The 22,939-nt window shown below is 41.1% G+C and overlaps 3 protein-coding genes, 1 long non-coding RNA gene and 1 other non-coding gene across 10 annotated transcripts; 1 reads left to right on the forward strand and 4 right to left on the reverse strand.

The window, feature by feature from the left end:
- Positions 1 to 15: 15 nt before the first annotated feature.
- Positions 16 to 6,007, reverse strand: rusf1 (RUS family member 1). 5 transcript variants are annotated; one of them, XM_028986689.1, is made up of 15 exons: positions 5,932 to 6,007; positions 5,487 to 5,713; positions 5,126 to 5,203; positions 4,353 to 4,467; positions 4,215 to 4,260; positions 4,105 to 4,137; positions 3,900 to 4,005; positions 3,379 to 3,480; positions 3,200 to 3,270; positions 2,926 to 3,110; positions 2,260 to 2,317; positions 2,114 to 2,178; positions 1,016 to 1,153; positions 801 to 866; positions 16 to 266 (listed from the first exon to the last, which is right to left on the reverse strand). In XM_028986689.1, the coding sequence occupies exons 2-15, from the start codon at positions 5,622 to 5,624 to the stop codon at positions 181 to 183; spliced, it is 1,287 nt and encodes a 428-aa protein (XP_028842522.1). In that variant the 5' UTR covers positions 5,625 to 5,713; positions 5,932 to 6,007; the 3' UTR covers positions 16 to 180. The 5 variants fall into 5 exon arrangements, with proteins under 5 accessions (XP_028842522.1, XP_028842525.1, XP_028842524.1 ...); XM_028986692.1 differs by having other exon boundaries at positions 5,487 to 5,639; positions 5,932 to 5,985; XM_028986691.1 differs by having other exon boundaries at positions 5,943 to 5,973.
- trnak-uuu (transfer RNA lysine (anticodon UUU)) lies at positions 1,478 to 1,550 on the reverse strand. The gene has a single exon. It is a non-coding gene; the product is annotated as a tRNA-Lys (tRNA).
- A 1,319-nt stretch (positions 6,008 to 7,326) lies between the features above and the next one.
- LOC114794700 (uncharacterized) lies at positions 7,327 to 10,768 on the forward strand. Its single transcript, XR_003750372.1, has 3 exons — positions 7,327 to 7,760; positions 9,081 to 9,271; positions 10,038 to 10,768. It is a non-coding gene; the product is annotated as an uncharacterized LOC114794700 (long non-coding RNA).
- On the reverse strand, positions 10,749 to 19,188 carry prr14 (proline rich 14). Of its 2 annotated transcripts, XM_028987423.1 has the most exons (9): positions 19,050 to 19,188; positions 18,132 to 18,307; positions 16,043 to 16,181; positions 15,709 to 15,746; positions 13,068 to 15,614; positions 12,767 to 12,911; positions 12,332 to 12,444; positions 12,185 to 12,253; positions 10,749 to 12,096 (listed from the first exon to the last, which is right to left on the reverse strand). In XM_028987423.1, the coding sequence occupies exons 2-9, from the start codon at positions 18,299 to 18,301 to the stop codon at positions 11,784 to 11,786; spliced, it is 3,534 nt and encodes a 1,177-aa protein (XP_028843256.1). In that variant the 5' UTR covers positions 18,302 to 18,307; positions 19,050 to 19,188; the 3' UTR covers positions 10,749 to 11,783. The 2 variants fall into 2 exon arrangements, with proteins under 2 accessions (XP_028843256.1, XP_028843257.1); XM_028987424.1 differs by lacking the exon at positions 18,132 to 18,307 and having other exon boundaries at positions 19,050 to 19,176.
- Positions 19,189 to 19,582: 394 nt separating this feature from the next.
- Positions 19,583 to 22,795, reverse strand: cd2bp2 (CD2 (cytoplasmic tail) binding protein 2). Its single transcript, XM_028985809.1, has 7 exons — positions 22,712 to 22,795; positions 22,071 to 22,146; positions 21,848 to 21,980; positions 21,599 to 21,756; positions 20,930 to 21,509; positions 19,969 to 20,054; positions 19,583 to 19,835 (listed from the first exon to the last, which is right to left on the reverse strand). Exons 2-7 carry the CDS (start codon positions 22,143 to 22,145, stop codon positions 19,725 to 19,727), a joined length of 1,143 nt encoding a protein of 380 aa, XP_028841642.1. The 5' UTR covers position 22,146; positions 22,712 to 22,795; the 3' UTR covers positions 19,583 to 19,724.
- Positions 22,796 to 22,939: the final 144 nt, after the last annotated feature.

Consider the following 22,939-nt stretch of genomic DNA (forward strand, 5'->3'; position numbering starts at 1 on the left):
TCCAGTGACAAACGCTTAGAAAACATGTTTTTTTATTTCAATTTTCTCTTTTATTTTACATTCCATTCCTTTCGTTCTTTGAAAATGAACATCTTGTAAGAAGATATATACATTTATAAATGTGAACAGTTGTTGGTACTACTAATACTAATTGATCTCTTCAAAAGTGTCCCCATTTCGTCATTGAGTCTTCTTTCTCCACTCGACTCGCCACTCATTCCAGTCCAGAAGTGTCCTGTCGGTTTGCCATCTGGCCTCATCCAATGCTGAAAATGATTGAAAGGTTAATATTATGATTGTCAGTTATTTACAATTAGGTGTCTGATAGGGCTGTTAGGAAATATCAATGCAGCAATATATTGTGATATTGTATCGATACAGGCCCATTAAGTATCATTAATTTATATATACAAATTCAGTTGACTGGGTGGTGCTGTCGAGTGTTTTCTTTAGGTCAGCAGGGATGAGAACCAGCGTGCAACTACAACCTCCACTCCTGTAGATAGTGCTGCACATTTCAGGCAGAGTGAAACTCGCAAAACATGATAGAGTGATCCCAGCATCTCGTATTTCAGCTGTTTTTACATTTTCTGTAGAATATCGCAATAGGTACAGTATCACAATATATCATGATTTTTTACTTTTGTGGCATTTGACAGATGCGCTTATCCAGACTAGGACACCAACTATGAATACTGTATTACACTGCAAAAGCATTCTTCTCCTTTTTTCTCCCACTGCATAATACCCAATCTCCTCCATTATTACCAGCCCCTGGACTGTAGCACGTCATAGCCCACCTTTAATAAAAGGCTGGAAAAATGTATCCATAAAAGTGTAACTCTCAGTCACCAGCTTCCACAGATCTTCAATAAAAAAAAAAAAGAGGAAACAAACAATTAGGAAAACAGCTTCATATCATTTTAACATATTACTTGCTTAACTAGATAATTTTTGGATGTTCTCCATTGAGAAAATAAATATATATCTTTAGACTTTTCCACTGCACTCTTACCTTGAGTATTTGACAGAGCCAGGTTTCTCTCTGGTGGAATGATGCCATGCAACACGAAGCTGATACAAAGAGCCTGACAAGCAGCTTCTATCTCATCGCGGACTGAGGCATCAGGGGCCAAGCATACACCGGCGTAGCCTTTATAGAAGAAAAAAATGTATATAATATATAACACTCAAACAAACATAGCAAACAGATAATGATAACGAATGATAACGATAATTAGGGCTGTCAATTGATTCAGATTTTTAAGGAAATCTAAAGCTAGAGAGTAAAGCTTGTTATAATACTTAAAACTTCTACAGAAACAAGTGTGAAGTGCTTGCCATTCACTTTTACATTTACATTTACATTTATGGCATTTGGCAGACGCCCTTATCCAGAGCGACTTACAACGTGAAAGTTTGACTGTTGTAAATAATGGCAGCAATTCTTTATGTACTTAGTAGTAAATCAACAATTCGCCTGAACAGGGACTTGAACTCTGGACCCTCAGATTAAAAGTCTGATGCTCTACCGACTGAGCTATCCAGGCTTTTAATGGGGCGACGTGTCTCCAAACTAATCTGTGGGTCCATAATTTCTCGCTGCTTGCGGTGTTTACAGAAGAAAGTTTATAAAATTTTAAACTTGTCAAATGTGGAACAAATGCAAAGCATTTATGCAAATCAGTCAGTTTAATTGGGGGTCTACTGTGAGGGAGCAACAATGATTGGTTGCCACTCCTGTGATCCCTACACTGCAGACACTGATTGGTTGCCACTCACAAGCATTAAGCATTAATCTTAAATTTTCATTTAATTTTTACATTTACAGCATTTATCAGCCGCCCTTCTTCAGAGCGACTTACAATCAGTAGTTACAGGGACAGTCACCCCTGGAGCAGGGTTAAGCTAAGAGACACAATGGTAGTAAGTGGGATTTGAACCTGGGTCTTCTGGTTCATAGGCGAGTGTGTTACTACTAGGCTACTAGCATTCACAACAAGTACACAGCCCTATTACCAAAAGATTGCAAAAAAACTATAGCGCCAGAATTATGTCCATATAGTTTAACACTAAGCAGCAGTGAGTTTATGAAGTGGTTCAGTGAACACACCATGTCTTACTCCAATGAGGAAAGGCTTGCTGTTGTTTCTCAAAGCCAACTGTAGGTCCTTGGAGCTACACAGACAAAAAAAAAAAAAAAAAATTACCAGTTTGAAGTGTCATAATTCCCATACAAGTATATGAGCACAAACCTACGTTTCAATAAGATCCCCCAAACGCACTCCCAGTTTGATATTGACTTTCTTCCTGAACTCTGTAGAAACATTAGAAAACATTAGGTTCAGTATTCTCCAGAGATCTACACTCTATATGCACATACAGTCATCAGCCGTAACATTATGATCACTGAGGCATGGACTAGTTGATGCATCAACTATATATTTATTTATTTATTTAGCGATCACACTATGGGAGTCTGTGTGACACAGTATTTCAAAACTTTTAGCCTTAAAAATGATTTTAGCAAATGGCTGCAATAACAAATAGTGAGAAATTTAAGGGGGTCTGAATACGTTCCATACCCACTGTATATAAATGTATTTTTCATGTCAGCGGACCTTTAAAAAATGATTTATTTATATGTATAAAGAAAAGCTGGGCTTACACAACTCTGAATACTTGTTCTTTCATTAGCTTGTTGACATTAAGAAATGCCTTATGATAACTTCACTGTATCTTATCTAAAACTCAACTAAAACATATGCAACATTTTCCAACATATATGTGGATTTGTCCAGGGCATGAACAGCACTTTTCATATTACAGATTCACAAGAAAGAAGCAAAAACCGTGTTGAAGTGACTGTGGTCTCGTGGGCCTTGTCTAAAGCACATGCAATAGAAACAGATGAAATACCCCTACCCAGAAACACTGGCTCTCTGCGATTAGCCTCCTGTGGGCTCAGGACCTGACCGTCATGCAGGTACTGCTGGAGAACAATGGAGAGCCTGTCCTTGTTGAGGGTATCCATGACGACAGTACGAACCGCTTTGTAGTTAGCCACGAGGTGTAAGACGGTGAAAAGGAAGAACAGGACAAATGTCAACCTGATCAAAAAAAGCAAACCAAAAATAAATACATGCGTGCCGCTAATGTTAGCTTCATATGAATTTTGTTACTTATTGTTGTAACTCACAGTGGGTTATCCGTGACCAGTGGTATCAGAACCAGGCTGACCAACAGACCAGCCAAATTTACCAAAGTCTCCTGCAAAAACACATAAGTTACTCATTCACACATGCTAATACCTAAAGCAACAACCCATGACAAGTGACCAAAGTCATGTAGCTACAGAAAACTGAAAATAAAGGTCACCTGACTCCCATCCTTGGCAGAGATGTCAGCCATGTTGTTCCTTCTGGCCTGGTGAACAGTCAAAGCCGCTCTAGTCGCCCCACCAGCCACTCCAACTATAGACTATAGGTTGTAGCCAAAATATTTTTGTAAGAAGGATGATTCAAAGTGACACCCAGTGAATGTTGGCACTGTGTTATAAACATGCTTGCTAACAGAAAATCACGTGAGGTTTATATTTACATTTATAGCATTTATCAGACGCCCTTATCCAGAGTGAATTACAGTCCCCCTGGAGGGGGGTTAAGTGTCTTGCTCAGGGACACAATGGTAGTAAATGGGATTTGAACCTGGGTCTTCTGGTGTGCAACTTGGGCTATTTTCAGTGATTTGGGAACTGAAACCATAGGCCATGGTCAGCTGAGTAACGGCAGTATTTTCAACATGCTTCATTGTTCTTGTATATGTCAAACTGAAGATAATGTCACATATGCCATCTAATCTGCATCTGTAGTCAGTGATGGATATTATTGGTTCTTTACCTTAAACACTCCAGCGATGCACACAATAAAAGTGAAAAATGGAGGAAAGTGTGGTGCCATGATTTCCACGAACATTGCAATGTCATTGAGAATATCAGCAAAAAGCCTGACAATAAATAACAACAAAACCAAATCAATTATTCAATTTACTGATATCAAATGACTTTAACAAACATCTTGTACACAAATATTTTGTGCAGCTTACCTCCATTTTTTGGCCTCTGAGTCAAGTTTGTTCCTGAATGACAGTGGTTCAGACTTCAGATGCTTGATGAAAACAGAAAATGAAAAATAAAATCCAAGCAACCAACTCACCCTTTGAGCCAGGCAAAGAGAATCTTACCAATCATACCAGTGCCATCTGAAAAGAAAAGAGAAAAATATACTTTCATTAATCAGTCCTCTAAGAATATTCTGACTACTTTTTAGAATGAACGCAATAAACAGTTTTACCTTTCAGCAACCAGGTCACTGTTGCCGCAGCAACTGTGGCCTCCCGGTTTCCAACCCCAACACCCCTTAATGAAGCCTGAGTGGCAAGAGTGCCTGAGAGAGAGCTGGAGAATGCCTGTGGGTGTGTGGTTGCATGAGAAAAAGAGAAGATAACGATTCATGCTTATTCAGAAAAGCTGTACATTTGAGGACACCCTGTTTTCTACACCAGACACGGGGACTGCAGAAAAAAACGCATCATGTACAGCTGAAGAGCCTCAAAATGGAGGCTGTTTTAAAGGGGACAGAGGCCACATTAGAAATGACACTACAAGGTGGTCATTAATGTCGGCATCATTAATTTAACAATATGCTTGAATAGGTTTCATCATTTTGTTGTAATTTCATGGTCCTCGCAGTAGAAACAGAAGGCCATAAATTGAGATATTTTTGAGATTTTTTTTGAGATATATGAATATACAAATTGGAACAAATTCTGGAAAGGGGTTGGCCTGCATGCACTGTGAATCCAAGTTCTGTTTTAATGAATGGTGCAAATCCTGATAGTTTGGTGATTGTTCATTTTACCACTGTGGTATCAGGTTATTGTAACTGGTTTCTAGTAATGCTGTAACATTTTAACTGGTGACTGGTTAAGAGTTGGGGTGGGGGTGGAGCAGCTATTTGCGAGCGAGTCAAAGTCAGTTCTGCATGTTTTATGGTGCCTGGCTTAGTGCAATGGTCTTTTATCTGCAACATGTGACAACATTTCTATGCAGCTATACCACACGAACCTGCACAGTGTCCCAGATCTGATACTGCAGGTAGTCCCCACTCACACTCTCCGGATAACCTTGTGGCAGAAAGATGCTCTGTGGAGTAAAAGTATATTTACAGCATTTATCAGATGCCCTTATCCAGAGCGACTTACAATCAGGGACAGTCCCCCCCCTAGAGCAGCTCAGGGAAGTGTCTTGCTCAGGGACAAAATGGTAGCAAGTGGGATTTGGACCTGAGACTTTGTGGTTCATCAGTGAGTGTGTTACCCACTAGGCCACTACCACCCGATCAATGATGACAATTTAAGAAACACAAATGCAGTGTTATTAAAAGCCATCAATTTAGCTTGGTTGAATACTTGTCCCGGGAACACACCTTAAACGCGCCGCTGATGGAACTCCCTGTGCGGCTACTGTCTGCCTCTCTCTCCCGCCTCACAGCTCCGCCTCTCAGCTGGTACCTCCACCTCTCCTGGGACCCGTATCTTTCGGTGGCCAGAACCGCCTGGTCCATCTTCGCTTGCTCCGCCTTCAGTGATGTTTAGTGCAGGGCAGAGAAATAGACGCCATTAACCGCTTGGTTGCATGAAGGGACGCGAATTCCTGGCCAACAAAAAAAACCACACGACTTGGTAAAAAAATAATTAAAAGTCACGTGCATAAGCATGCGCTTTATTTCAATCATACAAAACCACCCGTCTCGACATTTTGTTTAAACGTCGAAACAACGAGGTCGTGCATAAGAATTCGTGCGGATCCGCAGACGTTTTTGTCGGTGCGTTTAGGCCACTGTACGATAAGACGCGACACTTTATTCCTACCGCTGCCTCACCACGACGTGTCGTATCCGCGCCTCTTCCGTGTTTACCCTGCCGTGCCACGTGATCGCAGACCCAGCTCTTTCCGATTGGTCCACCAGAGTGGGCGGAGCGCACGCCACAAGCCTCGGAGATCGAGTATTGAGCAATTGACTCATGGCAACGAAACAAAATCTTAACAAAAAGTGGAGACCTGGCCTCCGGACAGTCACCGGACCAATCGAGATGGTTTGGGGTGAGCTGGACCGCAGAGTGAAGGCAAAGGGGCCAACAAGTGCTAAACACCTCTGGGAACTCCAGAGGAAAACCATGTTGGAAAACCATTTCAGGCGACGACATCTTGAAGCTCATCGAGAGAATGCCAAGAGTGTGCAAAGCAGTAATTTTGAAGAAACTAGAATATAAAACATGTTTTCAGTTATTTCACCTTTTTTTGTCAAGTATATAACTCCACATGTGTTCATTCATAGTTCTGATGCCTTCAGTGAGAATCTACCAATAAAGAAACACATTGAATGAGAAGGTGTGTCCAAACTTTTGGCATGTACTGTATGTTCATTTTTGTTTCTTCTGTAATACCATCTTGACTTTGTTCTAATGTATTGTTTGTTGCATTTCCAGCTTTTAAATGATTCGTAGTGTATTAATTTTGTTAGTAATTTTGATGGCGTGAATGACAATGCTTCGAGGCTGGTGACCTGGCTGCCAAACTTCAGCAAAGATCTATTCTGATAGTGTAGAAACGTATTTTGTCAACTTCATCACTAAATCATCACAAGTGATCACTGATAATCCTTTCTGGATGCACTGATCAGAGCTAATTAGTGTGTGCAGACTGAATAGCCTATATGCATACATAAATGCACACATATCTAAAAAATATCCAAAAAACACCACACAAGACAATCGCCAGTATCATATGTGGACTGTCCTGCCTAGGCGTTAAGGCTTTGATATACTCTGTCAAGGTAATTACGACAGCATCTTAAAGGGCAAACATTATTAATAATTGTTATGTCCTGGTCTAGGTCAGGAACGTGAACAATCATGCCCAGTTTTGTAAACCGATGGAATTGAGCGTGAGCTGCCAATACACATGCAGTATTTTGCATTCCACTGAATGACAGACCAGAAGGGAAAGAAAACGTGACTCCTTATCTCGAAGTGTGCCAGTGGTTCAGGTTGAAATAGAGGGTGTGTAGCTCCATACCTGAAGTTCCAGACAAACTAGCTATCTGGTCAAAAAGGTCATGTTACAAATCACTGCCAAACATTTAGACACCCATGCAACACCTTGGTTTTTGATCATTTGACCAACTTTCACATTCCCCCCACCTCGACGTGCAGTGCAACAGATACATTCAGAAGAAGGAAGTGCTCATAGGAAATGGTTGCCTCTTTCGCCTCAAGGCAAAGTACATATTTCTCCTTAAGTCAGAGAAAAGGAATGTGTGCAGGCATGAACGGACAAGACAGGAAGAGAGACTCTGTGTCTGCTAAAGGGGAGCAAGAAGAAGTCCAACCAGACTGAGGGACACTGGGAAAGAGAGACAGAGGAACACCCTGAAGTCCCCGAGACAGCGCTGCGTGGGTGGAGAGCGCCAGAATGTGGCTTTACAGAGGGAGGTGTGGAGGTTTCACATGAACTTGATTTCATTCGGAGGCTTTTCTTCTCTGGAGCAACTGGTTGTGCAGGGTGACTGCCTCTTAGACACAGAAGGAGACAGATACTCTGTCCTCAGGAGACCCATAACTAAAACTCTTCACCATCGCTGGAAACCTGAGAGCAGCTGGACTGTAAAGTCTGAAGAAAATTCCAGCTATAAAAGTCTGTGAGTATGAACACGTATTAGATTATGCTCGTTGTCCCAGGTTTAGATCTGGCGGAGTTTCTTTACCCTTCCAGGAACTGCTCTATGTTGTTCTTATGTTCCCCTTTCTAACGAATAAGAATTTAGTCTTTTTGAATATGTTTGGCAAAAAAAAAAGTTCTTTTGTTTATTTGCTATTAAAGTTGAAAACAAAAGACATGACTTCAAAGAACGTTCAAGGAGTGAAACCAAACAAGGAAACGATAAGGAAACTGATGTGTGATTTTGTGCCAGGCAAAGTCAGACACGTAAAAAAAAAGGAAAGAGAGGTGGGAGCAGTCTCGGTTTATTGACACAGATAACACCGGGGTAGTTACACACGATTCGTGACTGAACTGACCAGATTTTTTTTAACTCTGATTGATGATTAAGAAACCGCAGCAGCCCATCACCCCTCTTTTCATTCCCACACTTTCTGAGTTTGGTGACCACCGCAGAAGAGAAAAGAAAGAGAAAGCAGTCTTTAAGTCTTGGAACAAAAGTCTGTGAAAAAAATTAAAATAAATTTAATAAAAATGTTCTCCCAGAACATTCCCGTCTGAGGCGGCTCATCACGTCCGCTTAGCCCGACCTGTTATTCAAGCTCCTGTGCTATTGCCAAGATAAAGGCAGAACCATACTGTACAATCAGTATATTTGTTAATATATTTGTAAACCGTCCATTTGTTCTATTATAAGAATGTGATAGTAGGTAGCCTGACTGATTTTGATGGTGGTATTAGCCTAGTGGGTAACACACTCACCTATGAACCAGAAGACCCAGGTTCAAATCCCGCTTACTACCATTGTGTCCCTGAGCAAGACACTTAACCCTAAATTGCTCCAGGGGGACTGTCCCCTGTAACTACTGATTGTAAGTCTCTATGGATAAGGGCGTCTGATAAATGCCATAAATGTAAATGTAAATGATGGACAAACTAGTAATGTGGAAAAAACCCATTAGACTGTACCATTGCTGCCTTCGGTAAAAGATGAAAGACTGTCCTTTCACCAAAGGGTCTCGTGTGAGTCTTTGACAAGGACACTACTACCACAGGGTGGTAGTAGCCTAGTGGGTAACACACTCGCCTATGAACCAGAAGACCCGGGTTCAAATCCCACTTACTACCATTGTGTCCCTGAGCAAGACACTTAACCCTAAGTTGCTCCAGGGAGACTGTCCCTGTAATTCTGATTGTAAGTCGCTCTGGATAAGGGCGTCTGATAAATGCTGTAAATGTAAATGTAAATGACACTATTGTTTGACCCCTGGGTGACCTGTCTTGTTCTGTTTCTTGACAGGCCCCCCCTCTTCCCTGTCGGCAAACATGGACACATCATCAGAGAACGATGAGGGAAGAATGCTTGAGTACCGAGAACCAGGCCGAAATGTGGAAAACCGGAGAGTCAATAACCACAGGAAACTGGCAATCGCTAGTATCATATGTGGACTGTCCTGCCTAGGCATTAAGGCTTTGATATACTCTGTCAAGGTAATTACGACAGCATCTTAAAGGGCAAACGTTATTAATAATTGTTAGGACATGGTCTAGGTCAGGAACGTGAGCAATCAGGAAAGAGGGAGGGAAACACCACAAACGCTTTAACCATTTCATTTATTAAATCAAAAGGAGTACAATTCAAGCCGTAACACAAAGACAACAAAGCAGTCAGGCCACGAAGAAGTGCAGGGCATCTGTCTGGCGAATTTCTTCCCTTCTTCCTTCTTCTCAGCAGACCCACGGCATCTTTAACAGCCTCACTCAGACAAAAAAGCGCAAATCTGCGTCAGGTATGGGAGGAGTTCTGTAATTACAGGCTCCTCCTACAAAAAGGAAGACACAAACAAGACAGAACATCACCACGGGACATTACATAATGAAGATAAAAAAAATGTCGAATTGACAGGATCCCATGGCTAATCATATAGCCAAAGCAAACCTGTGACTGGCCAGAAAAGGGTGGTTTGGTGAGACAAGTGCAACATGCAGAAGTTATAGTTCAGAATTTCTAAGCATGGGGCTGTTGTGTGTCACTAACATTTCTTCTACTTATGCATTGCCACTTAGCTGCATTACTTTAGACACAAGTCCAGTCTGTCCAGTAGGAACGTTTCTTGGAAAATCGTATCTTCCAGCTTCCATATTTTCGACCATCAGACATATTAATGATACTGTAACACTGGTAACAAATAATAAACATAATAATACATCCTATAACGAATTGTCCAGCTAATATTATCACTTTTTCTTTTGACAGGCAGAAGAGTACAGATCACAGAGAAGAACTGATGAGGAAAGCGCCAACTGTGCTGAAACATATGCTGCAAAGGCCAAGAAACAGGCAATACTGTCCATCCTGGTTTGGGTGCTCATTCTCATTTTCACACCGCCGTTGTTTATTTTTATTTCTTATCTCTTTACTCTCAAGGACTGAGCATTTTATTGGGCTCTACATTGGAAACCAGGAGATGGTTAAATGCAAACATTAATTCATTTCGCTTTCTACTCAGTCAGTTGAACCTGTGGTGTGGCTTTTTTCCCCCCATATGAAATGCCTCTGGATTGACAGCGAAGCAGTTCAAAATCTTACATAAAACCACATTACAGAGTGGAAATGGGTCTGAACCCTCACTGCAATCTAAACAGTGCTGGAAAAGCAGGAATCCAGAACCAGACAATAGGTCAAACACACGTAAGCTGTGAAAAAGGAGGAGATGTAATAAGTTTAATTTATTGAACGAATGTTACATTCAAAACTTTATAATTTTACATTCCTGTAGCACTTGGTGTGGCAATAAACTTAAGTTTATTAAATAAGTCACACCAGAAGTACTGAAAATAATTTGGTTACACTTTTTTTTTTTTTTTTTAACATGTATGATCATTTAAGAAAATGTGCTTTTATATCATTGTATTGCAATGTATGTTTTCAATGCTATTTTTTATTTATAAAGAAAGGCTTTTTTTGAAAAAAAAAAAAAAAAAAAAGGCAGTTGGGACTAGTCTTTCAAGGCATGACAAGTTACAGAAAATGGACACCATAAAAAGAAAACTACAAAAACAGCATACCAAATATACATAGAACAAAAACTGCACATTTTTATAAATACTAAAAGAACAATTACCTTCCTCCAATAAATTTGGACGGTTAAAATGCTTTCTCTGTGCAATACCAGTACACAATAAATCAAAGTTATCATGGTACAGAGTAAATTTAACAACTGATACAGAAAGTGATGTCATAAATGTCTCAAAACCCCAATAAAAACAGTCTGTAGTCTTTGTAAACAACGGGTTTCATTTTAAATGAAAACTGATATATCTGCTTTGAAATGACAACTGAAAATACAACCATGATTACCAAAGAAATGCTCGAGTAGAGAACTAGAGAAAATACAATAGCAGAAACTGGTCAGGGCAATACAAGCATCCTGAGCACAATTGCGCTGACATTAAACAATCAACCATCTCCTATCAGATTCATTTAAGAAAAGTAAAGGCTTCTGGAAATAAAAATAAAAAAAATGAGAATAACCATAAAAAAAAAAAGCCATACGTAATCAACACACAAGGCACCCATGGACACAAAGGTGTAAGACACACATGTTCACTGGACATCAGAACGCATGTCTCTTACTTTCAAAGTGTTAGGACAATCAATTTAAAGAACACTGATTATTGGGATTATACACATTTTAATTGTTTCAATGGCAAGGAAAGGCAATTGATAGAGGGGTAATAAATGATGTAACAGCAAGAACTGATGTAAGCTATAACTCAAGACAGAACATACATATTATAGCTTGCAAAACATACATACATATTTACATTTACATGCACACAGAACAATGTAGGAGCAAAATGTAGGGAGAAGAAATTCAAGACAAATTTAGCCATGGACACACACAAAGTATATACACATAGGTAACATAAAAAGATCAACCCAAGTGCTATAAATATCATCGTTGCCAACAGCAAACCGCCGCCTGATTAGATTCGCTTCTCAACTGACAGCCTGATCAGCTGCCAACCAAGAATCAAGCAGGCTGAGTTTGGCACAAAGCAATGAATCAAGATCCTGCAGGGTGGGATCATCTTTAGAGGGACACCAAGTCCCACGTCTGGGTCGTCCAACAGCAGCGCCCCCTCCTGTTTTCTTCTGAATACCTCCTGAGGTACCAGCCAGAGGCTTTCGGGGCTTTCTTGCCACACCCACTTCTGGAAACTCCACAAATCGCTTCATTCGCTTTAATCCAGTCAGAGACATGGAGCCATCACGTCGGCTGACAGGATCCTCAAAGATGGTCTGAAGACGACTGAAGGTCCACATATGGAAAACCAATTGTTAGTGCTTATTCACGGAAAGTCCACATACAAGTAACAAAAATATGAGAAGCCTCTGACCTTTCTGGCGGCTTAGAAAAATTCTTATTGGTGTAGATCTCCTCCACACTGAACACCTTCTTTTTCACTCTGTAAGTAAAATGACTAAGATTACTTTGTATGCACACATCAACTGGATCAAATTCATGAAAAAATATGAACACAGACCTGACAGCTTTAGGCAGGCCCATGGGTGTCAGGTTGTTAAGAGGCCTGGGTAATGCTTTGCGGATCCGGATGGCCGACACTTTGCCACGCTGCCCCTGTCTGGTGTTATATGACTGCAAAAAAAAACAAAAAAAAAAAAACAAAAAAAAAAAAACACCAAATCTTTAGACACCTGAAAGGGGGAGAAATGTTTCAAAGCCCTAATAAATGAAAATCATGTGAGCGGATAAGAAAGGAAAAAAAAAAACGATGTACAATCTGCTTAATTCACACGAGAACATGTACGACTGAAATCTAATTTTATGTTTCCCTACAATGCACATTCCTCACAACATTCATTGTAGTTTCTTTGTTAAAGTTGCTTTCCAAAAACTAAATCCTGGTGTGACTGATATGCGGGGAAAAAAGGAATGCTTGTGAAAGTACTTAACTTACTTTTGCCTCAGAATCAGAATGCGCTTTTTCCTCAGGCATCTCGGTAGACTGAAGACTGAACTCACTCCTGCCACCTTCATCTACCACCTCATCTTCACTTGACTTTTGCTTGTCCTCACCCTCTGACAGAATTTGTGCATGGTCACTGCATGAGAGAAGAAAATGGGGAATAAGAATAATTCACAGCACCGGTGCACGTTCCCAATGAGAGAGGTATAAAAATAAAAAGTACACTTGCCTAACACCATGCATGTGCAGTGAAACAACGAAATACATGTTCAGTTGGATTCTGACAATTTACCTGCCAAGTGAGGATAAGGTAGCTGAGGACTGCTCTGGTCTGGGAGGGGCAGCAGAAGTGAAGCCAGTGGGCAGATGCTGGGCTGAGAAGTGTGACAAAAAGGGAGAGGGTGGCGTGGAGGAGGACAGGGGAAAACCTGGGATCGGAGGGGGCGAGGAACTCTCACCGCTACGGTCTTGGTCAAGTTTCCTCGACAGAAAAGCTAGGGGGCTAGACAGGAAGCACGAGACGAGGGCTGTAAAGGAACCAGGTGAGGAGGAGGAGCTGGAGCACACTCGGGGGGAGGGGCTACCGTAGATACCTGCGCTACCCGTGGGATAGACTTCCTTGCGCAGACACAGCGGTGCGATTTCCCTTTCGATCTCCATACTACATACGGTGTGTCTGCGTACGCGTTTTTGTGAACGGGGCGGATGGGGAGGTGAATGTGGGTGCTGCTGGGGGACAGGAGGGGTTTTGTAATGTGGACGAAATGTAGGACAGGACCAGGGCCTTTCAGGGTGGTGGAGAGAGGGGATCTCAGGGCAGGAGAAGCTCCGGAGGAGCCGGTTAGAGCTGCTACCTGACAGCATGGCAGAACTGGTCCCCTCCGTTTGATCAAGAAGTTCCTTGTCTTCTTTTGGACCTCTCACCTTCGCAGAGTAGGCCTTTCTCGTGCGTTTATCTTTTCGTGGAAACCTTCTTGCCTCATTGTGACCATCCCCCGAATCATCAACTTTTCCACTGGTCGCTCTTACTCTTTTTAAGCCCATTTCTGAAGGCAATTGTGTACACGTTTCCCCTTCAGGTTCCTGCAGAAGACCTGGTTCTTTACTTTGACTGCTGTGGCCAAACTCTCTTCGGATGGGCGTGGTATGATTAAACTCCGCACATTCTTTATCCAGAGTGCGTTCACCAACTGTTCCAATCTTACCCACTCTCACCTCAGCGTCTAAGACAGCATCAGCAACACATGTCCTGCCAACATCAACACTTCTCTTTGCCTTCCATCCTGGTCGACATGCTGCGTCGCTTTGGCTGCACTCACTGAGGTGGCCCACAGCATTAGAAAAAGTCCCGTTCTGGCTTGGGCCTTTTGTCGAATAAGGATTGTTCTTCCTCTTCCTTCCTTCTGAGGTAAGCTTGATAAGAAGTCTCTTGCCAGTGGCACAACACTCACTCGCTGGTGAGCTGCCTACAAACATATTGCTGTTTGCACTTTTCAGTTTTCTGCTTCTGGTGGTTCTTTTGTCCCTACCCGCATTACAAATACTTCTAACACTGCTGCTACTACTATCTACTCTGTACTCAGGTAAAGTGGAAAAATCTGAAGACCCTGAGTATTTTTCCTTGACAACAGGACACATCCCTTCCATCCCTTGGTCTTTTAAACCGATCTCTGAGGTAGACAGATTTTCTGATTGGTCAGAAAGCCTCACTGTTTCCATGGCTTCTGGTTTTTGATGTCTCTCTCGATCAGGTCTTTCCATCAACTCAACAGCTTGTTGGGTCGCTGTTGGCTGGGATGATGATTTCTCAAGCATCTCCAGCTGCTCTACCAGTTTGTCTACTCTGCCACATTTGTGGTTATTTGCCTGAATTTTCCCCCCATTGGTTCTCTGAAGTGCTACTGGTTTTGTTCTCTTTGCCTTGCCGTTGCTCTCTTTTTCAGTTTGAGCTCTTGTTCTTTGTCTTTTTCTCGTTTCTAATTGTCTTTTTTCAGTGGGTGATCCATCAACTAGATTGAAAAGACCTGCTGAGGCACAATCTAACATCTCTTCATCTACTGAGGAAGAAAGGCTTCTCTGGCTCTTGTTATTGAGCTCTCCATCGCACATTTCAACATCACCTGGAGGCTTCTGCAAACAGAATTCCGGGAAGACACTCAGTCCTTGATTGTCTAATTGTTTTCTTCCCTCATGGTCTTTTGGCTGCTCTAGGGCACCTTCGGTGAGACTAAATGAATCTGGAGGGGTATAAAATACTGATGATGAAGGACTAGAGGATATTGTATGCCCTCCATCTCTTTTGTAGCCATGTGACATACAATTGACACCCTCGTGTTCAAAGACACTTGGCAAGGCATGGTCCCTGACAGAACTGGACTTAGCCACCTCACAAACATCTTTCTTCTTCGGACTGGAGGCGGCTTTCAGTGGTAAAATATCATTGGGGTTTTGTTTTGTACGCAAGTCATTTGCTCTGTAGTCAAATTCAAGCATCTTTGTGATGTGGGAACGCTTGTCGACAATGCAGTGACCTTCTTCTTTAGGAAAACCTGAGACAACATCCACTTGTCCTTCAGCTTCCCTGTCAGTCAACCCCACGGCTATAGCTGGTGTATCACTGGGTTTGAAAAGACGCACAGGACTCATAACAATCTCGGTAAAACTTGCCATCTTGGACTTGAAAGAATGCAAAAGGGGGCCAATCACCCAGCGCTTGACTGGTGGTGGGCTTTCAGGGCAGTTCTCCATTTCTGACTGCTTCCCTGTAGTGGTTTCATCCATTCTTCTCATGGTAGTGGCTTTAGCCTTTTTCCTCTTTTGGATCTGAAGATCTTTGTGCCTTTAGTAAGAAGGAAAGATAAGTATTCAGGAAAAAGAAAACACAACATGCATGGATGCTAAAAAGTGATCGAGGGTGGTCTGATTTGGCCAACCTGCTTAGTGTTGTCTTGTCACAGGATCTTGATACGGTCTGGGGACAAATGGAAAATCAAAACACTTAACAAACATACTGTTTACTTGTGATGGAAAACGTTTCAGGACATTTGGAATTCTGTCAAATGCAAACTTAATTCCGGAACATTCTTTTAACTGCAGTATGAGAGTTCAGTGAAAATGTAATGTAATTACATTTAATGAATATTTTCCTCATTCAATACCACGCACATAAGCATCCTGCAGTATAGCCAGGTCGGCTCATGTAAGTGATTATTATGAATCTCATGCAAATTTTTAATGCTCAAGCAACAAGAATTATGACAGGTTTACCATGCTGTAATCCTTTTGGGTCTGGATATTAGATATTACTTGAGCAGGTATGAGTTTAGTCCCATTTCTGCTTTGAACCCGAGATGCCCGTTGCCTCCCACTCTTCGTGTTAGCTCCTCTTTGCTCCCCATGGTCACAGCTGAGGAAGGAAAATGTAAAATGTACAGATGTGAAGCATGGAATTCCTGCTCCTGGGAGGTTTCTGCAAAAACCAAAACCAAACACAGCAAAAACATTTCCATTGGCCAAAACTTTGGAAGATGGCAAGTACTTTATTTTAGATGCATTGAATGCATTCGTCAAAAATGTATGTTTAGACTAACAGTTAGTAGTAGAAAGAAGTCATTGAGAGAAAGAAATCATGTTTCAGAGTCACATTTAATAGAACGTGAGCTAAGCCCTGAGAACCTGGATAGCAGAGATCAGGTGGCAGGTTATGTGATGCTGGCTAGTGTTGCAATAAATACTCAGATAAATTTAAATTAACTTGAGACTTGACTTACAATTATAGTGGTTGACTGATGGAAGCCAAAAGTTTTTTTTCTCCCCTCATTAAAGTACACTGTGAACGCAATACACTGGCAGACGTGGACATGAATATTGTGCATGAATATTCATACACACAAAAACATGTTAAATGCATATGTTGATGTAAATGCCATAGAACTGAGGTCGGCAATATTATTAAAAAATGTTGGCACTTGGGTTATTATAATGATCAATTGTTTTGACCGTAAACATGCACGTCATTTATGTTACACTTGATTTCACAAAAAAACATAACCTAATGACTTGTTTTAGATGTTTTTAGCAAAGAAACTTAAATCTGAACCTGATGCCACTAAAGGAAACATACAGTATTTCACAAAAGTGAGTACAACCCTGATATTTTAAAAAAAATATTTTATTATATCTTTCCTTGGGACAACAATAAAGATAAAATGTAGTCGGCGTACAGCTTGTGTCAGTTTCCTGTCCCCTCAAAATAACTAAGCACACAGCCATTAATCTAAACCGCTGGCAACAAAAGTAAAAATGTCAAAATTGTCAGTATTTTGTGTGACCACTATTACTTTCCAGCACTGCCTTAACTCTCTTGGGAATTGTAGTTCCCAATGGTTCCCAACCTCGGGTTCGTGACCCCCCTGGGGGCACCACAGATCGCAGGGGGGCGTAGAATTTTGGTAACCAAAAGGTTACCAAAATTTTATTTGTAAACATTACATGTAAAGTTTGTATTATCTTGTATGCTTTATATACTAGAGCTTTAAATCGAGTTCATACTCAATTTGTATCATTTTAGTCAGGATCGGGTCATAGTACCTGACTTTTCTGGATGATTGCCGGCTTCTATATTTGTTTTGATTATTGGTATAAAGTGTTTTGAATGTTGTAATTTTGTTATATTAAAACAAATGTTTAATTTGATTTGCAATTTTAAAAATGCCGCATTTTCTTTCCCTATCGTAGTGTGTGGGAAGAAAGCTGGGTTTTTAAAAAGCTGAATATTGCAAGCACTCACAGGGTCATGGCTGGGTGAAAATGGTGCAGCAAGAACAGTGACTGTGTGCATAACAGCTGGGTCAGGTTGGGCTCAAGGCTGAATTCTGTCTCTCGGGCTGGGTCAGGCTTAATTTTTTAAGAGAAGAGCTCTAATATAGACTATTTAGCCTGCAGTGTAAAATAAGGAAAATAAGAACAAAAACCTACAACTGCAGTTTGTTTATTTATTTATTTATTGGACACAAAAGTTTGTAATTAATCATTATAATCTTTTAATGTGTGAATGTGGCAAGGACTTGTGGTTGGGGAGGGTCCTGGCTTGTCTTGGGAACCACTGCACTAGAGGTTCACAGGTTGCCACTGGAAACCTCTTCCACTCCTCCATAACAACTAGACAGAGCTGGTCACTTTCATGAAAATGTATCCCTCAGCCCTACATTAAGATTAAAGAACGTAATGGGAACATAATAGTGTAAATAATCAGAAATAATTACCTTATATAGTCAACCAGTAAGCATAGAAGAATAGAAAAAAGGAGAAATGTTATAGATAGAACATTAAACACAGTGTGGCCAGCAAAAAGTACCTGAAAGAGGGATAGGAATGAGAGGGTATCTGGGGGTCTGAATCCCCATGTGAGGGGGTGCAGAGGGAAGGGAGTGAGCTCTGGGCATCTCCTTCCATTGGACGGACAATCTGGGGGACCAACTCAGGGGTAATGGTCAACATGTTCCCGGTATGTCCCCCTATCTGCATATACTGCTGTAAACGAGACCACCACCACAGACACATTTTACATTTAAAAAATGAGCATCCATAATCCAAATGGCTAAAGGATGATGAAGACAATTTCATTTTAAACCATATTTCTAAGTGTCTAAGCATTTAGAAAAAAAAAAAAAAAAAGATTTGACCCTCTCTAATAATGAGCATACTGAAGGGGCACAAATGTCTCTGGTCTGATTGATGCAGGAGCTTCTCCCAGCACTTTAAACATTAGAGTTAGTAACCAGCGCTAAACAACAGAATATTTATCTAGCTATGAAAAGGTTACACTCACCTGCATGCTGCCACAACAGAGCATTCAAATGTGACTACTATGTTCGGTCGACGCGATATGCTTCTTCAGAAATAGACGGCGACATGACTCCGTGTTCCACCAGATGAATATATGAGTACATATCGTGCGTTCGAAATGGTAACGGAGTGGCCAAAATAAATAGCTGTTTTTGTTGTTTGCATTTTGCTCTGGTGTCGCACTGGTTCAACAACAAAACGCAGCGGCGTACAGCGACGAGCAGAAACGCAAACGGTATTTCACTGACATATTTGTGCACAATAACAAACGTACACAATAATCCCCCCCGGCTAGACGCACGTCCCGATGAGGCTGGCTAACCCTGTGCGGTCGCCAGACAGATGCTATCGCTAACTACCCGGAATAATTATGTCACATACGTCCATAACGGCTGAGCGGACAGCGCACGTTGCGAATGTCACCTACCGGGTCTTTCAGTAGTTGGTATCAGGACGAGTTCCGCCGAGTAGTCCATCAAACATCATAAATCGGCGAAACTAGCATGATCTACACCGGACGGCGCCCTGGTTTAACTCCGTACCAGACGTCTGCGCGTGAGGACTACTGGCGGCCAATCAAACGCGACAATGGTTGGGCAGAGAGCCGGATGCAACCAATCAGAATCCGCAATGAAAGCCCGCCTTCGCGGCGCCGCTAGAAAACTGGCCAATAGCAGACAAGAACGAGCGTACGGTTCCCGAGCCGGGGATTTTCGAAAAGACTTTTTATGGCGGAGAACTTAACTTATATTATAACAAGCTGCAATTTTATTTTTTTGGTTTTCAATGCTGCAAACATGCATAACAAAGTTATCTGGTTTTAACACAACAAACAATGAACACAAGCACTTATTACATTAAGGTCTTACATTCAGTTCTCAAAGTAAGTTGTTTAACCTAAGTTCAGGCAGAGTGGAACTATTTAATGTTATCTGCAATAAACATATGACAGAAAACCGGTTTGTGGGTGTGAAACAATCAATGTTTTATTTAAAAATAAAAGCCCAAATAGACTTGTAAACAACAAGAATTTCAACAAATCTGATTATAAGAAGGAAATGGTTTTTGAGAAATCATAACTGAACACCGCCACAATAAATTGTCACGTGTAAAGGTCAAAATCCAGTCTTTTTGAGTTGTAGAACTGAGCACCCTCCTGGTCAATTCTTCTGCAGTATACACCATCACTGAAGTAGCCCTCATTCACCCAGTCCTGAGGAAGAAGTAGATGAAGTTATGGTACTCACAGACCCACATAGTGAATCACAACACGATACTAATCAATTCAACTTCATACAATGTATGAAATACAATTATTATAAATGTGTACACATAAAAGTGCTTACCAGCATCTGATTACTGCTGAAGGGCCCATAAAGCTCCGAATCCGGCTTGTTTTCCCATTTATACTCCCACATCACCTCATCAGTTACTGGAAAATAAGAGAAAAGGGAGACAACAGTCAAAGAATGGCAACCAAAGACACAGGTGTGATAGAGAATTTTTTTTCCATGTCCGGGAGGTCCAGATATATAATAAGCTTGTGTATAACCCTGATCATCATTATTGTGTAGCAGGGTCCATGGGTATGCTCCCCTGTGAGAAATTTTTTAAAAATAGCCTCATAAATTTTTTTTTTGGTGACAAAAAAGAAGACCCAGGTTAAAATCCCACTTACTACCATTGTGTCCCTGAGCAAGACACTTAACCCTAAGTTGCTTCAGGGGGGACTGTCCCTGTAACAACTGATTTTAAGTCGCTCTGGATAAGGGCGTCTGATAAATGCTGTAAATGTAAGAAGAACAAACCCAGTATAAGCCTATATTTAAGGTAGCATCTGTGTGCAATTTTAATTGTATTTTTTTTAAAGTAAAAAATTATTATCTGACATATTACATTTTCCTTCCAAATACCTGTCAATGTTACCAGACTAATAATACCTGTACTGCAGCAAGCCAATAGGCAGCAATTGCGAAATCTTCTTTACATGACTGCAGCTTAATAAAAATAAATAATAAATAAAGCAATAAGAATTATCTAAAAAACAGGTACATTTTAAGAAAGATGTACTACATATAGTGGTAAGTAGGAGCTGCAGTATATAAACTGGATGTTTTAGGGTGCTGATACAAATTTATCGAGTTTTCTTGTGTTGTTCAACGTCGCCCATATCCACTCCCACCTGGTAATGTCACACATACGACTATACGACTTGTACATATCACATGACAATACAGAAAGGGGCCATTTTCTTATTTTAAGTCAGATTCATAGCAACAATAAAATATACAAACAAAAACAACTTACCATTCTTATCATCTTTCTCAGTTTTTTCATCCTCTCCATACTTCTCATCAAAGTTATCTGCAAACATATCCAGTTCATCTTTATCTTCATCCATTTCAGTGCGACGGCTGCCTTTTGTGCCCTGTGCATGATTCATTCCTTTCAGCTTGTAGGCCAGCTTCTCATACGTCTGTTGATAAATCTCAAATTCCCCATTCCCCACCAGCCTGTCAGCCAGAGCAGTGAGGCGGTCAAGCTTTTCTGTGTCTCTGTTTGCATTTTCTTCCTTTGCTGCGTCTGCTTCTCTCAGTTTTCCTTTCTTTCGCCCTCCCAATCCTCCGAGTCGGCGAAGTCCTGCAGCAACGGTTTCTCCAGGTAACAGCATTTCAACAACTGCCTCAATAAGCTGATGTTTTGTGTATTTAGCCAGTGGGTCCTCTGGTGGCTCCTTCTCCTCCTCATCTTCTTCCTCGTCATTGTCATCCTGCTGCTTCTCCTCTCTCTGTTTCTCTTCCTCTGCCTCATCTTCATCTCCCTGCCTTCGTCTTCTCTTGGCACCAAGACCCTTCTTCTTTTTTACAGGCTGTTCTTTAATTTTAACCTAATGACATTAGATGAGGGGGACCAACACACATTACTAAAATTGATATATAATAAATATATTCTGTAACTACAGTTATGTAAATTTACCCAGTCAATGTTGTCAAGCCAGTTGTCCCGAATGATCTCCTCTTTCTTTACAAAATAGTTCCCTTCTGAATCAAAGTGGCCCTCTTCCATCTCCTCTTTCAAGTTAAAGGGTGTGATGGACACCCCTTCATCATAATCGATTGTTGCCATTTCTTGCCCTGGAAACAAGACAAAGTCATGGTTTTATCAGCCATAATCTACAACTTTTAATGAGGATGAAATACAGAACTAATCCAAATTAAAACCTACCGTCCACATCATCACTGTCCAAAATGTTGTATTTGCTGTCTGCATTGCCATCTTCTCCCTCATCTTCCTCATCACTGTCCAATGAATGTTTGCCCTTAAACCTGGAGCCAGGACCACTTAGCACCTCACAAACCTAAAAGGTACATAAACAGACAACATATGTGCATACAAATGATATTTATTAGATATATAAGCATGGTAGCCTGCTGCCAAAAAATCTTACCTTCTTTTTAGGAGCCTCCTCATCCAAACCAAACTCTCCGTCACCATCCTCAAATGTCACTTTTCTCTTAGACATACTGATGGGAACAAAACATGTATGGGCTTCTTCAGATTAATTATACCTAAAATGGAATTACTAATGCCGGAAAACAGAACCATAACATTTACAGCATTTATCAGATGCCTTTATCCAGAGCGCCTTACAATCAGTAGTTACAGGGACAGTCCCCCTGGAGCAATTTAGGGTTAAGTGTCTTGATCAGGGACAGAATGGTAGTATGATGGGTTTGAACCTGGGTATTGTTGTTCATCGGCGAGTGTTACCACTAGGCTACTACCACCCTATCAACCACAAAGGTAAACTTCAAACGCGCAAGCATTGCGCTGATGCAATAAAAAAACGCCCAAATACCATAGATGATCGACAATAGTACTCAAAATAAACGCAGGCAAAGATCAGATTAGCTCACGTTGCGCACCTAGCATGCTAATCAAAACACAGCATGCAGCAGGCAGTAGGAATGATCATGGTCATCTTAAATAAACGCAAATCTTCGTGTATCCAAACGTAAACGGCTTAACACTGTCACGTGTCTACTATTAACGCTAAACAATATGAAAAGCCAGAACAATATGAAATACCTGAATTTGCAGGACCGTCGTCCAGCGCCATCAAACGAAAATAGCAAAGCGGAAATTGCGTCATGTGACGTCACTGGTCGGTGTGGCTAATTGCCGCCATCTGGTGGCTAAGGATAAAAATGTGCGGCGGTGCATGGTGACCGCAGCCTGAATTCAAAACTTTGGAAGCTGTAGCAGCCACATCTGTTATTGCGATTGTACAAGGTTGACTTTTTGGTGTCTGCAGCA

The sequence above is a fragment of the Denticeps clupeoides genome, chromosome 7 (genome assembly GCF_900700375.1).
Source record: "Denticeps clupeoides chromosome 7, fDenClu1.1, whole genome shotgun sequence".
Taxonomy (NCBI): domain Eukaryota; kingdom Metazoa; phylum Chordata; class Actinopteri; order Clupeiformes; family Denticipitidae; genus Denticeps; species Denticeps clupeoides.